Source organism: Lathamus discolor, chromosome 1 (assembly GCF_037157495.1).
Source record: "Lathamus discolor isolate bLatDis1 chromosome 1, bLatDis1.hap1, whole genome shotgun sequence".
NCBI lineage: Eukaryota > Metazoa > Chordata > Aves > Psittaciformes > Psittacidae > Lathamus > Lathamus discolor.
In genome coordinates this window covers 123,716,224-123,735,205 of record NC_088884.1, presented here as the reverse complement: position 1 = coordinate 123,735,205, position 18,982 = coordinate 123,716,224, and the positions used below count along the sequence as shown (strand labels likewise).

The following is an 18,982-nucleotide window of genomic DNA, read 5'->3' as shown; positions in this document are numbered from 1 at the left end:
CAAATTTCCATTCAGGTATCTTTTCATTTTTACAAGGCTCATAGCCTTCTGCCTACCCAATTCTCTCTAGGAACTAAGTTCTGGGATCGCCGATTCAGCAAGACCATAGCAAAAGAAAAAAACAAAAAGATGTTATAACAAGACTCATTGCCTGGAGAACTGGAAAATGCCAGCAAAATACAAATAAAGCATCACTTGGAGAGAAAGCAGCAAGGTATCTTCGGAAAAGAGGAAAAGGAAAAAAAAGGGAGGAATCTAAAAATGTGAATACCTCAGGAAGGAATAGTTGCCTTATCTGTGCAATCTGTTCTTTTCCTCATTCTGATGGTCCTACCACCATTTTTGCATTTAAAAACTGAGAGAGGAAAGTATTAGTTTCCCCACAAAGTTTTTTGCTTAGTATTTTGGTCAGCAGCTCTTGTATGTGAAGCTTACTCATTTAAAGTGCAAATTAATGAAGCTTGCATTGGTAATACAATACATCTGTAGAAAGATCACACTCCTTTATTCCCTTCCCTCCTATACTCGCTCTCATGACAGGCAGGCATGTATAAGCAAATGAAGATTGCATAGTAGGGTTATTTCACTGGGAAAATTAAATCATTTACTGTTGCCTGACATGTCTTACAATGCATATTAATTCAAGAAGTGTGCCACTGTCTCTCCTCCAGCTAAGCCATATTAGTTGTGCCTTCACATTATTAAAATCCTCAAAGCTGTTGTCACAAATATAAAAAAATGGGTCAAAGGAGGTAACCAGATGGTTGCTTGAGGCCTAATGTATAAAAGACATACAATAGCTAAACAGCGGTACTTCACTGGTACTCCTTCAGCACACAATCAAACAGCATCCTAACTATACATCAAACAAATTGGACTAAACAGGCTGTTTAGTCCAACACTAAATTCTTGACTAGTAAACCTTAAACATGTTTCTATGAATAGGGTTTATAATAAAACTGATGTCAGCCTGGATTTAAGTACCTCTCTGCAGTGTCAGCAAGCCCCTAATAGTATTGGAGCTGTGCTGGCATAGAAGAATAAAAGTGAAAGTTTGGTTTACCACATAGGAAGTGGTTTAAATACACATCAAGATTAACTGATTTTTTTTAAATTCGGTTTTAATCATTAAATCATTAGGATGGGCCAGTTCTATAAAACATTTCAATCTGAATGACTCTTAATACAGCTTCAGAATTTGCAAACAGTTCCAGAATTTAGTAGCTATGCCACTGCAGCCATGATGGAGTTGAGCAGAAAGACCAAAGGCCTGCTTATTTTTAAACCTCTATAAGACAATCCAGTAAAGAATTCCATTTCCTCCTACAGCTTTAATCTGTGTCAAGGAAATAAGATCACTGCCCAACAATAACTTTTGATACTCAACATCTGTATTACATAAAACACTGTAAAGAAAACTGCTTTCAAGAATTAGTGCGGTTACCCAAAACCTATTAGCAGAGAAAAAAAACTGAGTTTATGGATAGGAGGTTTTAGGTCTACATGAAGGCCATGTAAAAAGTGATGGTAAAGATGAAATATGATTGTGGAAACATGATGGTTTCCAAGAGCAAGCTGAGTCCAGCAAAGACCCACTGGTGTAGGATATGGAAGATGAGGGAACCGAAGATCGCAACAAATATTTTAATTCCCCCAGAAACAAGCAGGCTTGTAACCTGTCACGTCAAGGTTCAGTAACTAGCATCTTACTCATCATATATTAAAAGGTGGGGGGAGGACCTTGTTAAAAGGACACTGAAACCATCACATCAATTAGAAAGTTTAAAGCATCAGTTGAGATACCCTATGTCCTTAAAATCTCTACATATACACGTCTTTCTTCATAAAACTTCTCACAAGGGCATAACCCATAAACCACAGTGAAGAGAATCACCAGCGAAGCTGCATGGCTCTGCATGCTGGGACACACCACGTAGTCTTCAAATGCCTCGATGCACTTAAGACAGAGCATTTTGCACTGGTGTTCCTGAATCTTAACCCTTATTCTAAATGCCTAGTCCAATATTTAAAGCGAGTTATAGACAACAGTGTTAATTACTTGGTTTTTGACAACTGGTATTTCATCTAAAAATTAATGCAGCTGACAATTTAGTCTGTCACTGCATAACTGCTTTTGCCTGATGAAAAATGATGTACCTGTAGCTCATTTGTAAAAGTCGTATCTTGACAAATTATCCCCTACCTACAGAAGTTAAAAAAAGAGCACAGGTATATGGTTTAACACTTGGTCCTTCAGCTAAAAAAAATCTGAAACACATGTACTAGCTGCAGGGGCAGGTATGACAAGTTGTTGTGGCATGCAAGATGATTATTAAGTCTTACAGGTAAAAACATCAAAACAAGACTCCATGTGTACCTATTTGAGGCATCAGAACACAGCGAAGAGACCATTTTTGTTTTTTTCAATAGGGCTGACAAATTATGCAGTATGACAATTCAACATTTCATGTTATTTAACACTATGTGAAAAGAAAATCCATTTTTCAGCAGCTGTATCAATTGCTGTCAGCCAAATCTGTCCAAAATGTTAAGCTTACAGGAGATTATTTGGGCATCAGAGTGAGTATCAGCTCAGAAAAAAAAATATATGAACAGCTTGAAAAATAGCTATACAATTTTAATGAAGATTTGGCCTAACAATCTGTCTAAAAAAGCTGTGTACTGCACCAGGATACTTTGCTGAGTTTCTGGCAAGTTAAATTTAAGTCACAGGAAATACAAATTCACAGATTTCAGCTCTAAAGATGCCATCAATGATATTTATAAACTTTAGCATAAAGTCAGAGCTATTTTAATTAAAAAAAAAAAAAAAAACAAGAAAACCAACAAAAAAAAACAACAACACCGCAGCTACTGACAGAGGAAATCAGTGCAATATTGCTCTTTTTACTTAGGGACAGTAAGGGAACTTAAACTCATTCACTCCAAAAAATGATCTCTAGGAGTGGTGTTGTCTGACCTAACTTCATTCTTCTTTAGAAATATGCAGAGTTTAGCAAGAAACCAGCCTGGAAGGTACTCATATGGCTTAATGCTCTGTCTCCAGCATGTCTCCCAAACATGCAAGCAGCCATGTGTTGCAGGAAAGATTTTGGAAGTGGCTGTGCAGGTACTGTGGAGAGGCAAGATGACTGATGGGTACAAAGAACTGGGGGGGGGGGGGGGGGGGGGGGCAGGGGGAACCCCACTGGCTTAAAACATACACCTACGAATTCAAAATTGTATTCCATTAGTAACTAATATAGTGAAGACTTCTGGTGGAAACATAAGTATTCTCTGAAGAATGTTTTTCAAATGCTGTCACCAGGCAATTGTGGTCAGTAAAGACAAATGCAAGTGAATAAAAGGCCTTTATCAACAAGCCAGCAAACTTAAGGGATGTCAAATTTAACCTGCGGTACAGCAGTAATAGTTTTATTAAGTTACCTGCATCTCCTAGAAGATTGTGACTGCTTCCACCCAGAAAAATTGCTATCATTACCTATATTATAACCACCAAGCTGCACTGTCTATAACACTCTGTTTGAAAGACATTCAGTGACTACAGCTAATTCAGGATAAACTCTTCTTCAGGAGCCCTGCATTTCAATGGAATGCACAACTGGGGAGGTACTATACTTCTATTAATTATCTGTTAGTCTCCAAGTGATATGCAAGGCATTAATCACGACCAGTAGGGCTGTCGTTGCCTAGATCCATCCTTCCCAGCACTCCCTCTTCTCAAGATACACTTTCACTTAAGCTGTTTCATTTTCCCTGGTTATCAAAAAGTCCTTAAAGAGGTGCCTAGAGAGGTACATCTGTAAATGCATCAAGATCAAACTTGTTCCCTTCCTGCCCTTATTAGGTTCCTAAATCAAGCGCAGCACGGTTTTCCCAGACATGTCTTTCATAGGCTCTTCTAAGCAGAACAGCAAAGTTCCCATAGAAGCAATTTCAGCATTACTTTGTCTCAGAGCAGCTGCATATATGTATAATATACATACAATGTTATATTTAAAACAGGACCTACTGTATCATAGGATTTAGTGAAAGCGTCACAGCATTCAGTTCAGTTGAATAAATATTTCTTTTATTTCTCCCACCCACTTACACAGCATCAGCCATACTTCCAGGACACAATGCATGTCTGTTCAAGTACTGAAATGAACTCTCTCCTCTTATGATGTCCAAGCATACATCTGTAAAGGCCAGTCAGCCTTCAGTTCTAAAAAGGAAAAGTCCTTTAAAACACCCCCTTGAAAACAGAAAATTTCCTGTGTTTATAAAGAAAACTGAATATAACCTTTGAAAGGTGAGGGACATCTTTACATCCAATAAGGGGAAAAAAGAGATGTTCTTTAGTTTCCAAAGGAATAATTGATTGGTAGGCTTAGAAACTCTTGAAAAACATTCTAAGGTATCTAAAATTAAACTAGTTTAAAAAAAAAAAAAAAACCATGTTTTATGCTCTTTGCACACCACAGTATTTGTCGCTAACTCATACGAAGACTTTTAGTTTAGTCACCAGTTCATATACACAGTATATTTCTTTTGAGGATAAAGCTTGGCAAGCATCAAAATTTTTACTTTCAGCTCAGATACAAAGACAGTATGGCTCTGAAGATTACTGGAATTTAAGCTATAGTAATTTGATCATGTACGTGCTCAAAGACTGTAGCAAGTACTAAGTGATGAGTCTTACCAACTGATTTATACAAAGTCATTTTACATTTTCTTCAAGCTAAAAGCACACACAAACAGCTGCTGTTATTCAGGTGATGTGCAACAGTAAGTTGTTAAACTGGGAATTCCATCGTGATCCTGAACTCACTTTTTAATTAAGCTCCTGTACACTGGTGTACTTAGTAGAAGAGGTACTGAAGAAGGGAACAGGCATGAGTTTAAAGAGGAAGATTAAAAATACCAATAACCCACTGTTCTCAGACTAAAGTTGAAAACACAGCACTGGACCAGTTACTAAGAAGGAGAAAAATAACTGTTACAGCTGAACCCAGGACACAAACAAGCAAAACAAAAACACCACTTTGTTACCTAATCTGATATTTGGGTATTACAAGTTTCATACGAAGCTGGTGGCACCTAAACAGCGGTCATTTCACATATCGCACCCACATAAAACTGCTTGTGATGCATCTTAAGCAGACCACTTCTAAATATAACAATTTATTCTGAATATTTTGATCTAAGTTTATCCTAGTGTTCAGCAGACGAACAAATAAGGAATGTCACATGTTGGGCAGAATTTTATTTTTGCCTTTAAATTTGTACTCAGTAAAGATTAGGCATGATGAACGTTGACTTTAGGTTTACATGGGCTTCATGCTACTGATAGCACATATTTTTATTACACTTTCTCTCTCTACCAGCATAAAGAGAGAGTGAATGCTAGAAACAATGTCATGTTATGGAAAAAAGAGCCCACTCAATGACATAAAGAAACAACCTCTATAATTTACTCACATGATAATAATCTCACTCTAGTCTGCATTAACAAGGCCTCAGTGGATTACTAGGTCCAATTTTGGTCATTACATGTTAACCATGCAGACAATAGGTGAAATGGAAAGAGTCTAGAAGAGCAAGAAGAATGGTAAAAGATTTAGAAAGCATTACCTCCAAAGAGAAACCTACGAAGTTCAGTCTTAAGAGAAAATTTAAAATTATACTTAAGACTGTTACAGCAAAAGTAGCAACAAATTGCCTTACAAGACATCAGAAGGTCTAGTACAGACCAAGGAAACTAGGGAAGCTATTAAAGCAACTGGAACAAACTACATGAGGATTGTTACAGAGTTTTCACTGTTAGATTAAATATGCTCTGCCGAGACTAGATACATTCAGTCACTGTTTCACTTTACAGAGTTCAACAGCAATTATCTTTTATGGCATTCCCTATAACCTCCCACTCTTCCTTCTTTTTGCTCCCTTAGCATACCCTCAGTCCTGTCTGTCCAACTGCTTGTGGGTCATGCCACAAACAAAATTAAGAAGCTGGCCAACTTGAAAAGTACACATCTGTTTCCATAAGCTTTAGGACTTCTTTGGGGTTTGGTGTGAGGTACCTGTTCATTTTCAAGCTAGAGGACTTTTTAGGATTCAACAACCATGCAAAGTTTTTGAGCCAGAACAGATGCACCACAAATAGTCAAAGCCCATGTTACCAAATACTATATAGTAGAATGACTGCCTTAGTAAAAAGTTTGGACAACACAAGCATCCTCTTTTTTGCAGATGTCTTAGAGAAATCAGCTGCTTTTTCGGATCTTGTTTTGACAGCACCTCAAATCAAATGTGCTGTGAACTCTTAAGCCCTCACCCCATGACACCATGCAAATAGAAGCATGTCTGTTATACTTCAGATGGCAATCTGCATAAATAGTATGAGTTACAAAGGAAAGATGCATATTGTGCACTTGTGTGTTTATAATGTGCTTCGCCCTACACACACATTGTTCTTGAATAATTTCAGAAAATGAACACAAAAAGTTATATATATTAAAAAGGATCCTGTTCAGGATTTCGGACTTTGTGTTGGCTGTACCTAACACAATTCCTTAAAGGGAAAAATATGCCAGGACAGAGCTTTGCAAAAATACGATTATTTGTGATTTTTATCTTCTGTTTGTTCAAAAGCAAGACACCATGTTTACCAGTAAGTCCAAACTGAAGCTATGTGTAACATCTTCCCGAAGCAACAAGGACATGTTGGCTCCTGACACTTTAATATACTAACCCAAAGTACTGTGTGAACGTAACCAGCAGCAGCACGTTACAAACCAGATCCTTGAATTTATCCCATTAATAACTCAAAGAAAAAAAAAATGCTGGAGGGCAGGGAGGAATGTTTTGCTGTTGGTTTTATCTTTACATACGTTCAGTGACCTGGTTTATAAAGCAGTACAGCAAACACTTGTATCAGCACAACTACAGGAACAGAGGACTGTAGCAGGGAATCAGAAAGCAACACAACCATCTTTATCTGGTGTTTACTGCAGTCATATCTCTCCCTCTATCAGGCTGACCTCTAAAGCCCATAACAAATCCACAGTCCACAAACAACTGCAGGAATTTTTTCTCCCATGTATTTGTGCTCAGTATTGGTCTAGGTATACTGCTGACTAAATACGTGCTGAACTGCACACGCATAGTGTGGGAGAGTTACTCATGCATGAGCTTCTTATAGTAACTAACTCTCCCACATTGTGCACTGCGTGTAGTTAATACCTATATGGAAATTGAAAACATTTGATATGCAATAAAGTTGCTTTGCCTTCTGAAAACATTGATGTTCCTTTCTTAAAACATGAAAAAAGCGATATTCCATTAAGTCTGACATTTAATTTCACTTCTGGGGAGCAGAAAAAAAAAAAAAAAGAAAGAGAGGAAGGAAGAGCAGAGAGTTGAGAACACAGGAGAACGTGACATACGCAAATACAACAGAAACACTGGTATAGCATTACGTGAAGTGAGTGCCATTAGAGATGAATGATAAAGTAACTCATTCTAAACGAGCGAAAATACCAGAAGAAATCCAAGAATGTACACATTCATATACCAGCTGCCTTACTCTTGGGGGCTGGTGGGGAACCTACTGAACCAAGAACTGAAGAAAAGAAAGTTCTTTTGTAGTTAACTAATGTAATGATAACAGTTTATGCACGAATGTTTTTCTCCTCAATCATTGATTACACCTGACTTGTTTACTCCTCCTCACTGCTCACTCCCCCCACAAAAAAAGAGTAAGAAACAAAATATAAGTGAGATCACAACTCACAGGAACTTCTGCGAGAAGCAGAAATTAACACCTCTTACTCAGAAGTTGCAAACGTAAGGAAGCATTCTCCTGTCCACATCTAGATCACTTAAGGTACTAATGAAAGAAACTCATTGTCAATTTTCCCCTTGAGAAAGACCAGTGGGCTTGGCTACATCACTAAGTATTCACTTGTAAATAGCTTTCATAAATATACAATGTGGCTATTTTAATACCAAAGAGTACTTAGCAATTCTACATTACTTAAACATGAAGTGTGCACACCCTTTTCAAACATTGCAACACATGTTAAAAATTATTTAATAAATTTAACTTTATACTTATTTTTACAATGTATAACCTGAAAAGGCAGAATAATGCACTCAAAATCCCATGCAGAATATCAGAATGAGAATCATAACAAGCTACCTAGAAACTGAAGCTCCACTTAATCACATTAGCCCAAATATAAAAACAAAAAAAGTTGAGAGAGACAATATTACACAGCATCTTAGGATTTCATGGCTCTGTATTCCTACAAAATAAAAACCATTACCAAAATTCTACAATACCTTCTAGCAATATTTATTCCTGTCGTATAGACAGGAAATTGAGAGTTCAAATTAATCTTAAGAGCATGACCTGACAGTCTCTGCTAGGTTTTTAAGCTTCCAGAAATTCACAATAACAATTTTCCCACCTTGGCTTTCAAACTTACAGAAAAGTACGTGCATCAGTGTATTCATTTTTATCTATAGCATTCAGTTCTGCTGTAATGCAAATAAACACTACATATCCACTGGTAGTAATGCAAAAAGGATTAAAGTGACAAAGTAAGAATAGCTTTACGCTTACATTCATTACCAGTCATATTAAAATTATATTCATTACTAACATTAAAGTGCAAGCATATTGCAATAAATCAAAATCTACTTAAAAGCTTGACTGTCTTCTTACTCAAATAACCACAAACTTGTAATATCACTCACCAAGCCACATTATTTATATCACAATCCCCAATATCATCAGATATATCTTCAGACAGATAATCTGGAGCTGTGAAAATAAAAGCCCTAACAGCCTCAGGAGCTTTAAATCTGGGTATTTTTGACCTTTAATGAGTCCTGTATGAGGAAGAAACATAACACTGACTTTTCTTCCACATAAATATAGAAGAATCATTAATAACAATGGGCTAAAACGCATCTTCCTAGGCAGCACCTACAGCCAAAACACAGTACACTGCCTGTTGAGTCCGCCCTGATATTATGGATCAAAAGTACAAGATTAAGGTCATTAAGATATGTCAGCCAGACAGAATATTCTGCTTTAAGGATGAAAAAAAAGCATTATCAAGCAAGAAGAGATCTATCAGGGAACCTCTGACACCTCCGGGATTTTGCCCAAGGTCTTTCACAGGGATACACAGATCTGTGTAACCACCAGATTGGCAAGATACAACATAACAGTTTTTTCCACTATGTACACCCATCATCAGATGAGAAATAAAGAAAAGGAAAATAGTGCAGAACTAAAAGACTTATGCTATTAGCTAAGCTATGAAAGGTTTAGTAGTAGGATATTTTGTTTCAAGTTGGTAATATTTCTCATTCTAGGTCTTCAATCAAGCATAGCTAAATCTAGCAGTGACCCCACTGGATTCAACAGCCAACAAAAAGCTATTAATATCAGCCTAATGCCCAATAAAACCGATGTTTTCAATGCCAAACAACAGCAACATTGTTTTATCCCCTGCAAAAGCAGCAGAATAACTGCTAGTAATCTGGCACTGGGAGAGAGCAGAAACAAGGGGAAAAGGAGCAAGAAGAAAAACATGAGAATTAACTATATCATGTTATGTAACTAGCTTTAAACTTACCAAATATCTATACCCATTTTTAAAAGATAGCAAAAGGATACTCTACTCTGTCCATCTCCAGGACCTGTGGTTAGAAAACATTAAGGGCAGGAATCTATATTTTCTAAGCCTGTGTTTATTTTATTCTAAATGAAGTCTCATCTTAACATACAGCCTATTACAAAAAATTATTAGCTCTGTGTGGGATGGGCAAAACCTTCACACTAGATACTGGCTGATTTAAGAAAAAACAGCAGTAGCTAAAATCTTCTGCACAACTAGCCACTGGCAAGGTACAGAGGCTGAGCAGAAGAAAGTACTTTATTCTAAAAGCAAGCAGAAAAAAAATACATTAAAACAAACAGAACAGCTCAATTAGAGAATATGGTTTCACACTTAGGAGCAAATCTACCTTGTTTATGTAAATTGCAATGAAGTACCAGAGAGGGGGTGGTAAAGAGGTGGCTGACAGCATTAATTCTAGGCAGAGTAGGAAATCTATTTTATTGTATTACATAAGGTTTGGTAGCAAAGCCCATTAAAAGCCAACTGACTCTTCATTTACTTCACTAGTCTTTGAATTTGACCCAGAATTTAAACAGCATGACTACTTGCTTTGTAAGCAAAAGGTCTGAAAAATTTCCAGTTTGCAGATGTGATTTCCCATTCTGAAGCTGAACCTCAATGACAAAATAAATGACTCTGCACATTACATCCCTTTCATTGCAGAAAATACTCTCACTTACCTGCACATTTTCTTCTGTAACTTGAATTTCAGCAGTGTAAATATAATCAATAAGCATCCTTAGAGTCCAGCCATCAACTTCCTTTATGCGAACTCTCTTAGCTCGGCTTTCACTCATCTCACCTAGAAATACATTTATTAGTCAAGCAAATTATATAAAAAAAATAGAAGTTTAATAACAGCAAACTCTGTGTATGATCAGTTGTGATAGTAAAACAACTTCAATAATAATTCAATTTCTTTCCTTTCTCCCTCCCATGAGAAAGGAAGACTTTGTTGTTTCCATTATGCAATTGTTACTTGAGTTAATACTTTTACTGCAGGCAACCTATTTTCTCCAACATACAATATTAGGAAAATATTGTTATCAGACATAAATAAGACTCTTCAAATGCGTACAAAAACATTTTGCTGGAAAAGCGAGCTACTAAAATACTCTGTTAAGTTCCTAATTGAATGAGCACACCAAATGCAGTCTGGAGTAATTTTATTTAAATAAGAAAAAATACATTCCCATAGAAAAATTAACATACATATTTCTTTGCCTGCCTACTTATTATTCCCTTTGCAATTTCACCTCTGTAACAGATCTGATTTCACAGTTAAAACTCAAGCTAAGATAAAATGGTAAGCAAGGGAAAACTTGTTGGATCTCATTTTGTGGAGGCTGACATATTGGCCATATGCCACAACTGATCTTCACAGAAAGGACTGCAAAATAGCTTCTGCCTTCTAAAATGTGATGTTTCTCAAACTGAAACATTTTGTTTAAATCTGAAATAATTGCACAAAGTACATTTTGAAGTAATGGTTATAACCTTCTCCATGACTACCAACAACACATCTGCTCATCTCAGACCCTTAACCCTTTTTAAACTGACTTGCACTGGGAAGTGAAACACAAACTACACTGGTTATGTTGTTAGATAAACTTTGATTTTGGAAGAATATATCCCAGTCTCTGGATACATCAATTTCTCATTCTTCTGTATCAGATGTATTCTTATTTCTTTACCCTAGGCATCCGGAGATAAGGGTATTGCTAAGGTAGTAAATTTAATGTATACAACAACAGAAGCAGGCAGGATGGGAAAGTGAGCAAGAAGATGCTGATCACTACTGCTATTTCTTTATGAAGTACATATGCATTTTCATTGTTACCCTGTGGTCTCTAGGATTGGTGCCAAATATTACTGTTTTACCCAAATGTTACCATTTCACCCAACACTTTTGGCAAAGAGATCATCACTGAGAAATTTGTTGCCACTATTTATGACTTTTTTGAGCTGAAAAGTAAGGAATGGCATTTTAAATCAACATTTTAAGTGGTAGGAATTGCAGAAAACCAGCTACAGCCATATACTACTTAATGGCAGCAGAGGCTGCTAGCATTCTAGAAAACACTGATGAATGACCACAATCAAAACAGCAAAATCCAGCCCCTGCAGAATTTTCTCTTTTCACCTGCTGTTCTGAAACATTCCCCCACACCTCTGAAGGATGATTGCTGCATGTCCTCTGCAGTGCCCTGTATTCCAAGTTTCTACTTCTAGTTTGACACAGATTAAACCTATTGATCTTCAGAGCATGTATGCTGCAAGTTATTTATTATGCAAGCTGCTGTGGAGGTGGTCCTTTGGGAAAATTGTGTGTGTGGGAGAGCAGAGTTTGATATTCTGCAAGCACATTAGGTTTGTTTCCAGATTTGTGTCACGGCTTCTAGAGCCATGGAGAGGCACCTTCTCCATTTAACAACACTACTCAAAATATATATTAAAAAAAAAAATAAATAATAGAAAAATAAAAATAAAAACCTGCTTGTTTCTACCTTCCATGCTAAACAGAAATGCCATCTTACTATAATTCTAGAGGAGTCCTCTTGTGATCCAGATTTGTTTGACGGATCAAATAAAGGAAACCATAGATTCGCTTGCGACACTGTCTCAGTCTAGAGACAACTTGCTGAAAAACTCAGTTCATGACTGGGAATTTGCACCACCGTATCTCCACAGACTTGTTAGTGACAGCAAACCATACAATGAACAGAATGGAGAGCATATAAGAAAGGAAAGCACTGAGCTGATCCAACCTCCCAAGCGGGAGCAGCAGAGCACTAGTTGATCTGAAGTTCCTAGAAGTCTATCTAAAAGGCTTATACAGTTCCTCACACAAAGTAATGCAAGGAGGCTTTTTTTTTTTTTAAACAGAATTTTACAAATGGAGAATGGAAGCAGAGAAAACAGGCAATTCCCTAAGGATAACTGCCTTCACATAAGAGAAAATTAAACTCAGGTGCTGTTTCTACCTCTGTGCCACTTAAATAAATTACCTTATTGGGCTTAAAGCCTGAGACTCTTCTACAGGATACCTAGGGTGGATAAATTTATTTAACAAGGTCACCCTTGTCCCAAGCCAGGCCCTATAGCCAGAGAAGTGCCCCTTCAGTGATGTTTTATAATCCTTTCCTCTAAACATTCAGATCACAATATATATTTCTCAAGAATTCTACTGTATACAGAAGGAAGAATTATTCCTAGTAACACAGTCCCAGAAGTTTCATCTTCCCAGGATAATTTTTACTAACTTAATAAATTTTGTGACTTTAAAAGCAGTAACTTTCTGGATCTTTAATAAGGCCACTTCTATCATTACAAGTGCAAACAGGGAAAAAAACCCCAGGCAGACAGTTTGATCTCAGTTAATGCTGTATCCCAGCCTGCACAGCAGTCAGTACCTAATGACTCAGAGAAAGATGGAAGTAACCTCCAAACATGTGTCTAAATATATGCTTCTGATTTCTAGCTAAGAAGTAACCCTGAAGCATAAAACTGCAGTGTTTTTTACTGTCTTTTCAGTCACTGTTTTATTCTGGATGGAGAAAGACACTTTTCCATTTGGTTGTAGATGGTTAAGAGATCAAACTTGCTTATTTGAACTTGCAGATTACTGGATGATAATACAAATCCACCTAAGAAGTGTGAACGGAAGGTTCACGGAGATAACAATAATGATGAACTTCGGGATTTTCTTCTGTGAGGAATAGCTGAAATACACCAACACCACAGTTGGGCCTTGCTGAAAGCAACCTGTGAGAGCAGTGTAAGATCCGTTGATAAATCTTGAAGCCACAGCTGATTTCTATTTAAAACTCCCACCAGTTTGGTTCACCAATTACCCAAACATCGCCACAGATGGATGGATTAAACACTTTGAACCTTCCCACCTCCCACATCGCTGGGGGTCAAAGATGACCTACATTTAAAAACATAAAACAAGCAAAAAAAATTTAAAGGGACTGAAGATAGGAAAGAACCAAGATTTCAGCAATTTCATCTGGAGAGTAGCCACAGACACTGCTGCACTGGCATTCCTATTGGGTAACAAACTTCTCCACAGAAAGGGCAGTCAGGGCAAGCAGAAATGTCTTAATCACAGAAAGCACAATATAAAGCTATACTGTGAGTAAAGAGTATTTTCAATATGACAGTAAACAACAGCTAATCTTTAATACACAGCTAATGAAAGAGACTTGTGTGTCTCAGTTACTAACGTGATGAAAAGGAACTGTAGAAGCAGCTGTTTTCGTTCTAACTTTAAGGACATCAGTAAAAATTAAGGAAATGTATCAGTCACCTGGAATGTTTGCCTCAAACAAACTTGAACTACTAGAGGAATAGATATTTAATTTTACATACAACTTTAAAGCACTGTTGCTGCTGGTAGTGACTCCACTTCTAGCTTTGGTTGAGTCAAAATATTTACATGTAAAAATCAAGAATAACCAGCTGCTTCCCCAGCACACAGCAGTATTTCAAATTTCATCAATTTTCCAGTTGCATACAGTGGAAGTTATTCAAACTCCAATTTGTTTGTATACTGGCAGGCTAAGAGTCACATTTCTGCCTCCACCTGAGCTGGTGGTCAGAAGAAATATGTTGCAGAGAATTCTTTCAATTTCAGACAGCTAACATTAACTTCCAAATCAGCACAACATTTGAAAAGGAGCAGACAAAACTTGAGAAGTTAATTTTAACATGCATTTAGTAGCATTCTCACTTTGACACCAAATTCCACATGATTCCAGTATGATTTATAACTGTTATGGAACTAAACCCACAGCACAGGAATTCAGCTGGAGGCTTCTATGAACCTGAACTTATCTCAGCCTTGCAAGCCCTGAGCATTCCTGTTGTAGCAGCAAAGCAGTAACTTGGCCAGCATGCAGCAAGCAGAGGCAGAATCAAGCCCGCACAGAAAAGCTGTGGCAATGATGCAGAGTACATCTGTCAGGGAGAGTTGCCCTAAAAATACCAAAACATGCACTCCAGCTATGGGCTGCCAAAGCCACAGAAAGCTTTTTTATCTAACAGCCTAGAGTACTCAGGGTCTGAAGAACATAGCAGCAGTAGCTGTTAAAGGGCATAATTTATACAACACACAAAAGTTATTTTAACCTTCATTTGGACACATGAGATTACTAGAGCCCTAAAGGATATAAACCCCCTACTTTTCCTGGCTTAAGACATCAACTTGTTTAAATCAAGGAGACTTTTTAAGGCATTCATCATGCTAACAAAGAACAGGTTGCCAGTATGTCCTTAGACTGAAATAAAAAAATCATTAAGAAACCCAAATATTCCTATTGGCTTATCTAAAAATTAAATGAAATCCTAAAAAGCAAAAGTCATTCGATTTTTGTGCTTTATACAGTTGGATTGGATTAGAACATAGTAAGCATTGAAACATTTGGTACCTGTAAACATGGCATGGAAGTAGGGGCTGCAGGCGGCTAACACAACTCTATGCGCTGCAATTTCCATGTCTTCAGCTACTATCGTCACATCACACAGCAAGTTTTGACTATTTAGAAATATCAGAGAAGGCAATTTCACATAAGTGAACTACAACAGAAAAGTATATAATATCACATACAATTTCTTTCCCCATGCCCTAAAAGAGGCAGGCAGACAATGTTGATGAAGCATTGCTTTTAAATGATGTTACATTGATCAGATTACAGATGGTGCTTGGGTACACAGAACTTTCTCAACATCAAACAACTGAATTGTGATTTCTTGCACAGAAGTTCTCTGCATTGAATAATCAAAATTTGTTATCAGTGCAATTTATAAACCTTTCTCACTGGAAATCTAGGCTTCTTTGAATAACTAGAATAGAAAAAAGAATTTTACATATACAAACACTAAAAAATTGAGACTAAAAATAAGATTTCATAGATAACAAAGAAGCCAAATTTAAAGTGTGCCTGTATCATATTATTACACTGCAAGCTCATGCCTACTTAATTGTTCAAAATCATTACTTGATCAACTCTGTGTTTACTGTTTTCCAAGCATCTTTCACAAACAAGCCATGCACACAATAGCAATTATTTTTCTCACTCTGACCAGTTTAGAATTTACAATGGTTAACTTCATATCTTGCCTGACTTTTTATCTTCATTGCATCCTTTTGCATTCTTGTTCTTTGTGACTGTAACACATTTTTCCCTGACTATTCTGTTGCAATAAAAATCTCATTTATAATCATTTATAATACAGGTGTTTCCAGTGCAGTTTACATCCACTAGATAGACCTCTTCCACTTAAACCCACCATACCATGTACTGTCTATGATGCAATTTATGGGGTGGGCATGGGACAGAAAACGGACCACAACACAACACCAGAAGGCTGTGATTCCCCAGCATCGAAATAGCCATAGTCACAGTTGTCTTTTATTTCCTTCTCATGCTAGCACTGTCTCTGTAGAAGTAGCATACGTATCGCAAAACTCACAGCCAGGACAAAAAGTGAAACGGGGAAAGTATGATTTAACAGAACATACTCCTTAAGGATGGAGTCACAGCTGTACATCAATGCAGTAATTTTTATTCTCAGTAATTCTGAAAAAATACGTTTTTACCTTTCCTGAATATCTTTTGTAGTTGAAGTGCAACTACTGATAGTTTGCAACACTACACAGAGTTGCAGCAGAGACTGGCATGAGCAGCTGCATTTTGCTCTGACAGAGCTAGATAAAACTGCTCAGATATTCACCTCAGTCCAAAGAAAACTCTGTGATCTCTCAGCCTCTGCAATCACCCAATTTCTTTGATTACAGTCTCAAGTAAGCTGGCCTTGTGGAGGTCACACACCAACAATTTTGGTGGCCACAAGTAACCTTTGGGGCTGTATTGCAATTCTGGCATTAGAATGTTTTCACCTTTTCAGTTCTTAATCCCTACAGCAACTACCTACGCCTAGCCTGCGATATGGTTATCAAAAAAGATGTATATTATAAAGGCAATGACCATACCCAAATGAAACACAGAATTCAGAGGAGCTTAGAAACAGCCATTACATTTATTATACAGAAATTGAAACAGAAAGCTGCATATTAGGGGTCATCAGATATCCAGCTTTTTCAGACACCTGCACTTATCCTGACAGCAGGAACAAAAGGTTCTATACTTAGCTGCACATAAATACCAAAGATAACAATGAAGCCAGAAGCAAAAGAACTACATCGACGAAACACTCCAGCTATTTAATTACACTGTGCAGATACAGTCATAGTAACTTAGATGCAGTCCGGATACATCTCTAGTCTGGAACTGTATTAGGTGAATGAATATGCTCTGTTACTACAAAGCTGGCAAGCTAAATGAACTACTAAGAAACAAGCTTACAAACTTAAACATGTGCTCTGCTCCAAGCATCTTTTAGCTTCCACAGCAACTCAGCACCTTCATTTCAAGAGGGCGTACCTATTTATTTTGGAAAACCTTGTGTTCTGAAGTGATACTGTACTAATTTGCTTGTTTAGAGCAACTAAATGAACAGAGCCACAGGGGGTACACCATCTTGGTAAAGGAAATGAGAAAATGGGAAGGAGGGTAGAAAAAAGTATAGGTTTAAGAATAACTGTTTACAAGCTTTCAGGTTATTCTTTATTGGTTTATCTAGAGAAAGGTCATTACCTACATCTTCAGAAGATTTTGTTAAAGCACTGTTTGTAAGAGTGAGGATTTTAACAAATACAGGTGAGGTCAAATTCATTGTGATAAAAGCAATTTAGAATGAAGAGGAAAGATAGGCATCAGAGGCTAATTTCATCATATGTCAAGAATTAATTAGCTATCCTAACAATCTCTCTGACTCAGTGTTGAGGTGATGGTGAGTAACAAAATGACAAAAACTACCCAGGACAAAATTACGCAAATTTGTCAAAATTTGAAGGCACAGAAAACCCCTCTTATGAGCTCACAGAACCAGGCAACTTGACAGCTGCCAAAAATGTAATATAAACTCACAGACTTGAGCATTCCAAAACAAATGTATTTTAGATGCTTAAGCAGATGATATCTTCACTAGTTAACTACTTTCCGGAGAGTATACCTGTGGCAAATACCTGCTTGTGCTACAGTAATGAAGAGAACTGAGAAACCACTTTAAAAATGTAGTCAATAAAATCGAAAATATAATTTACTATATTAGTATCAGGTCTTCATTTACAGTAATGAAGCCTAAAATATTTCAGTTTATTTCCAACAAATAAAAGCAAATATTTAACATGTTCATCATACTATCTAATTAGCACTATTTTAAAAGCTGTACTCAGCTTAAACGGTAAACACTTCTGCATCACCTACCTTGCTAAGAACTAGAGTTAAGGTTTGCGTGGCACTGCTCCTGTTCCAACTTCAACTACTTATACGTGTAAGACAAAATTGCTCAAATTGCTTCTACAGCAATTCAAATTTAAGTAACCATGGAAACTAAAATATATTCTGAAAATAATCCACAGCCTTCAACAATACACTCTGTTGGAAGACCATAAATCTCTTATACTCACAACACAACAAAATGTGGGTTAAGGTTTCTGACTTCCAAAACTTGTAAGATTCATTCTGGCAAACTGTTTCTTCATCTAAAATCTTGCCTACCCTTTGGAAGTCATGGCTATTGGCTCCAGCCAGGCTCTACTGCACTCCTGAGACACTGATTCTGGTTACTGGGACCCTTGAAAAACCCAAGGCCGTAAGTAAGATAAAGCAACAAGTATCAGTCCTTTTCAACACAAGGTAACTAGGCTGATAACATACTAGACAAATAGACCCTGCTCTTGTCTCATTAGCCTCACACTATGGAAGTCTTTAAGCTGGATTTCAGTCATTTATATGCAGCATATAATTTTCTTCAATCTTCCAGTACAATACAAACTGTCAGCCAGATAAATACATTGATCTGATTACAGTATCTAAAGATTTACCCGTATGGAACAGCGAAGATCAGAAGCATACTTTAACAGAGTATCAGTTACTGTCTTTTTTTTAAGGTGAAGCCTCTCCCGTTCTTAATCTTACATGGGAAATAACAAAGGACTACGGGATTTTCAGCCTCTAGTACTGTCTATGCTGAAGAAGTGTTTTATTTATTTAATTTCTCAATTGTTGCTGTTAGTTATAAAGCTGAATTACTGTCAGTAATAGTTGTGAGTCCTAATTACCAGAGCTCACAACTGAGCTTTAATTACCAGCTGTCACAGTTTTCAACACCATCTCACCTACTCATATGTAGAAAATAAATCAATACGGGCA

The 18,982-nt window shown here is 37.0% G+C and overlaps 1 protein-coding gene across 1 annotated transcript in view; it reads right to left on the bottom strand.

The window, feature by feature from the left end:
- Positions 1-18,982, bottom strand: part of KLHL2 (kelch like family member 2) — a 60,117-nt gene that overhangs the window by 37,100 nt on the left and 4,035 nt on the right. The window contains exons 3-4 of the mRNA XM_065693951.1: positions 15,134-15,240; positions 10,382-10,503 (exon numbers count right to left, since the gene is read on the bottom strand). Coding sequence (XP_065550023.1) covers positions 10,382-10,503; positions 15,134-15,240 — 229 coding nt within the window. The remainder of the gene's footprint in view (positions 1-10,381; positions 10,504-15,133; positions 15,241-18,982) is intronic.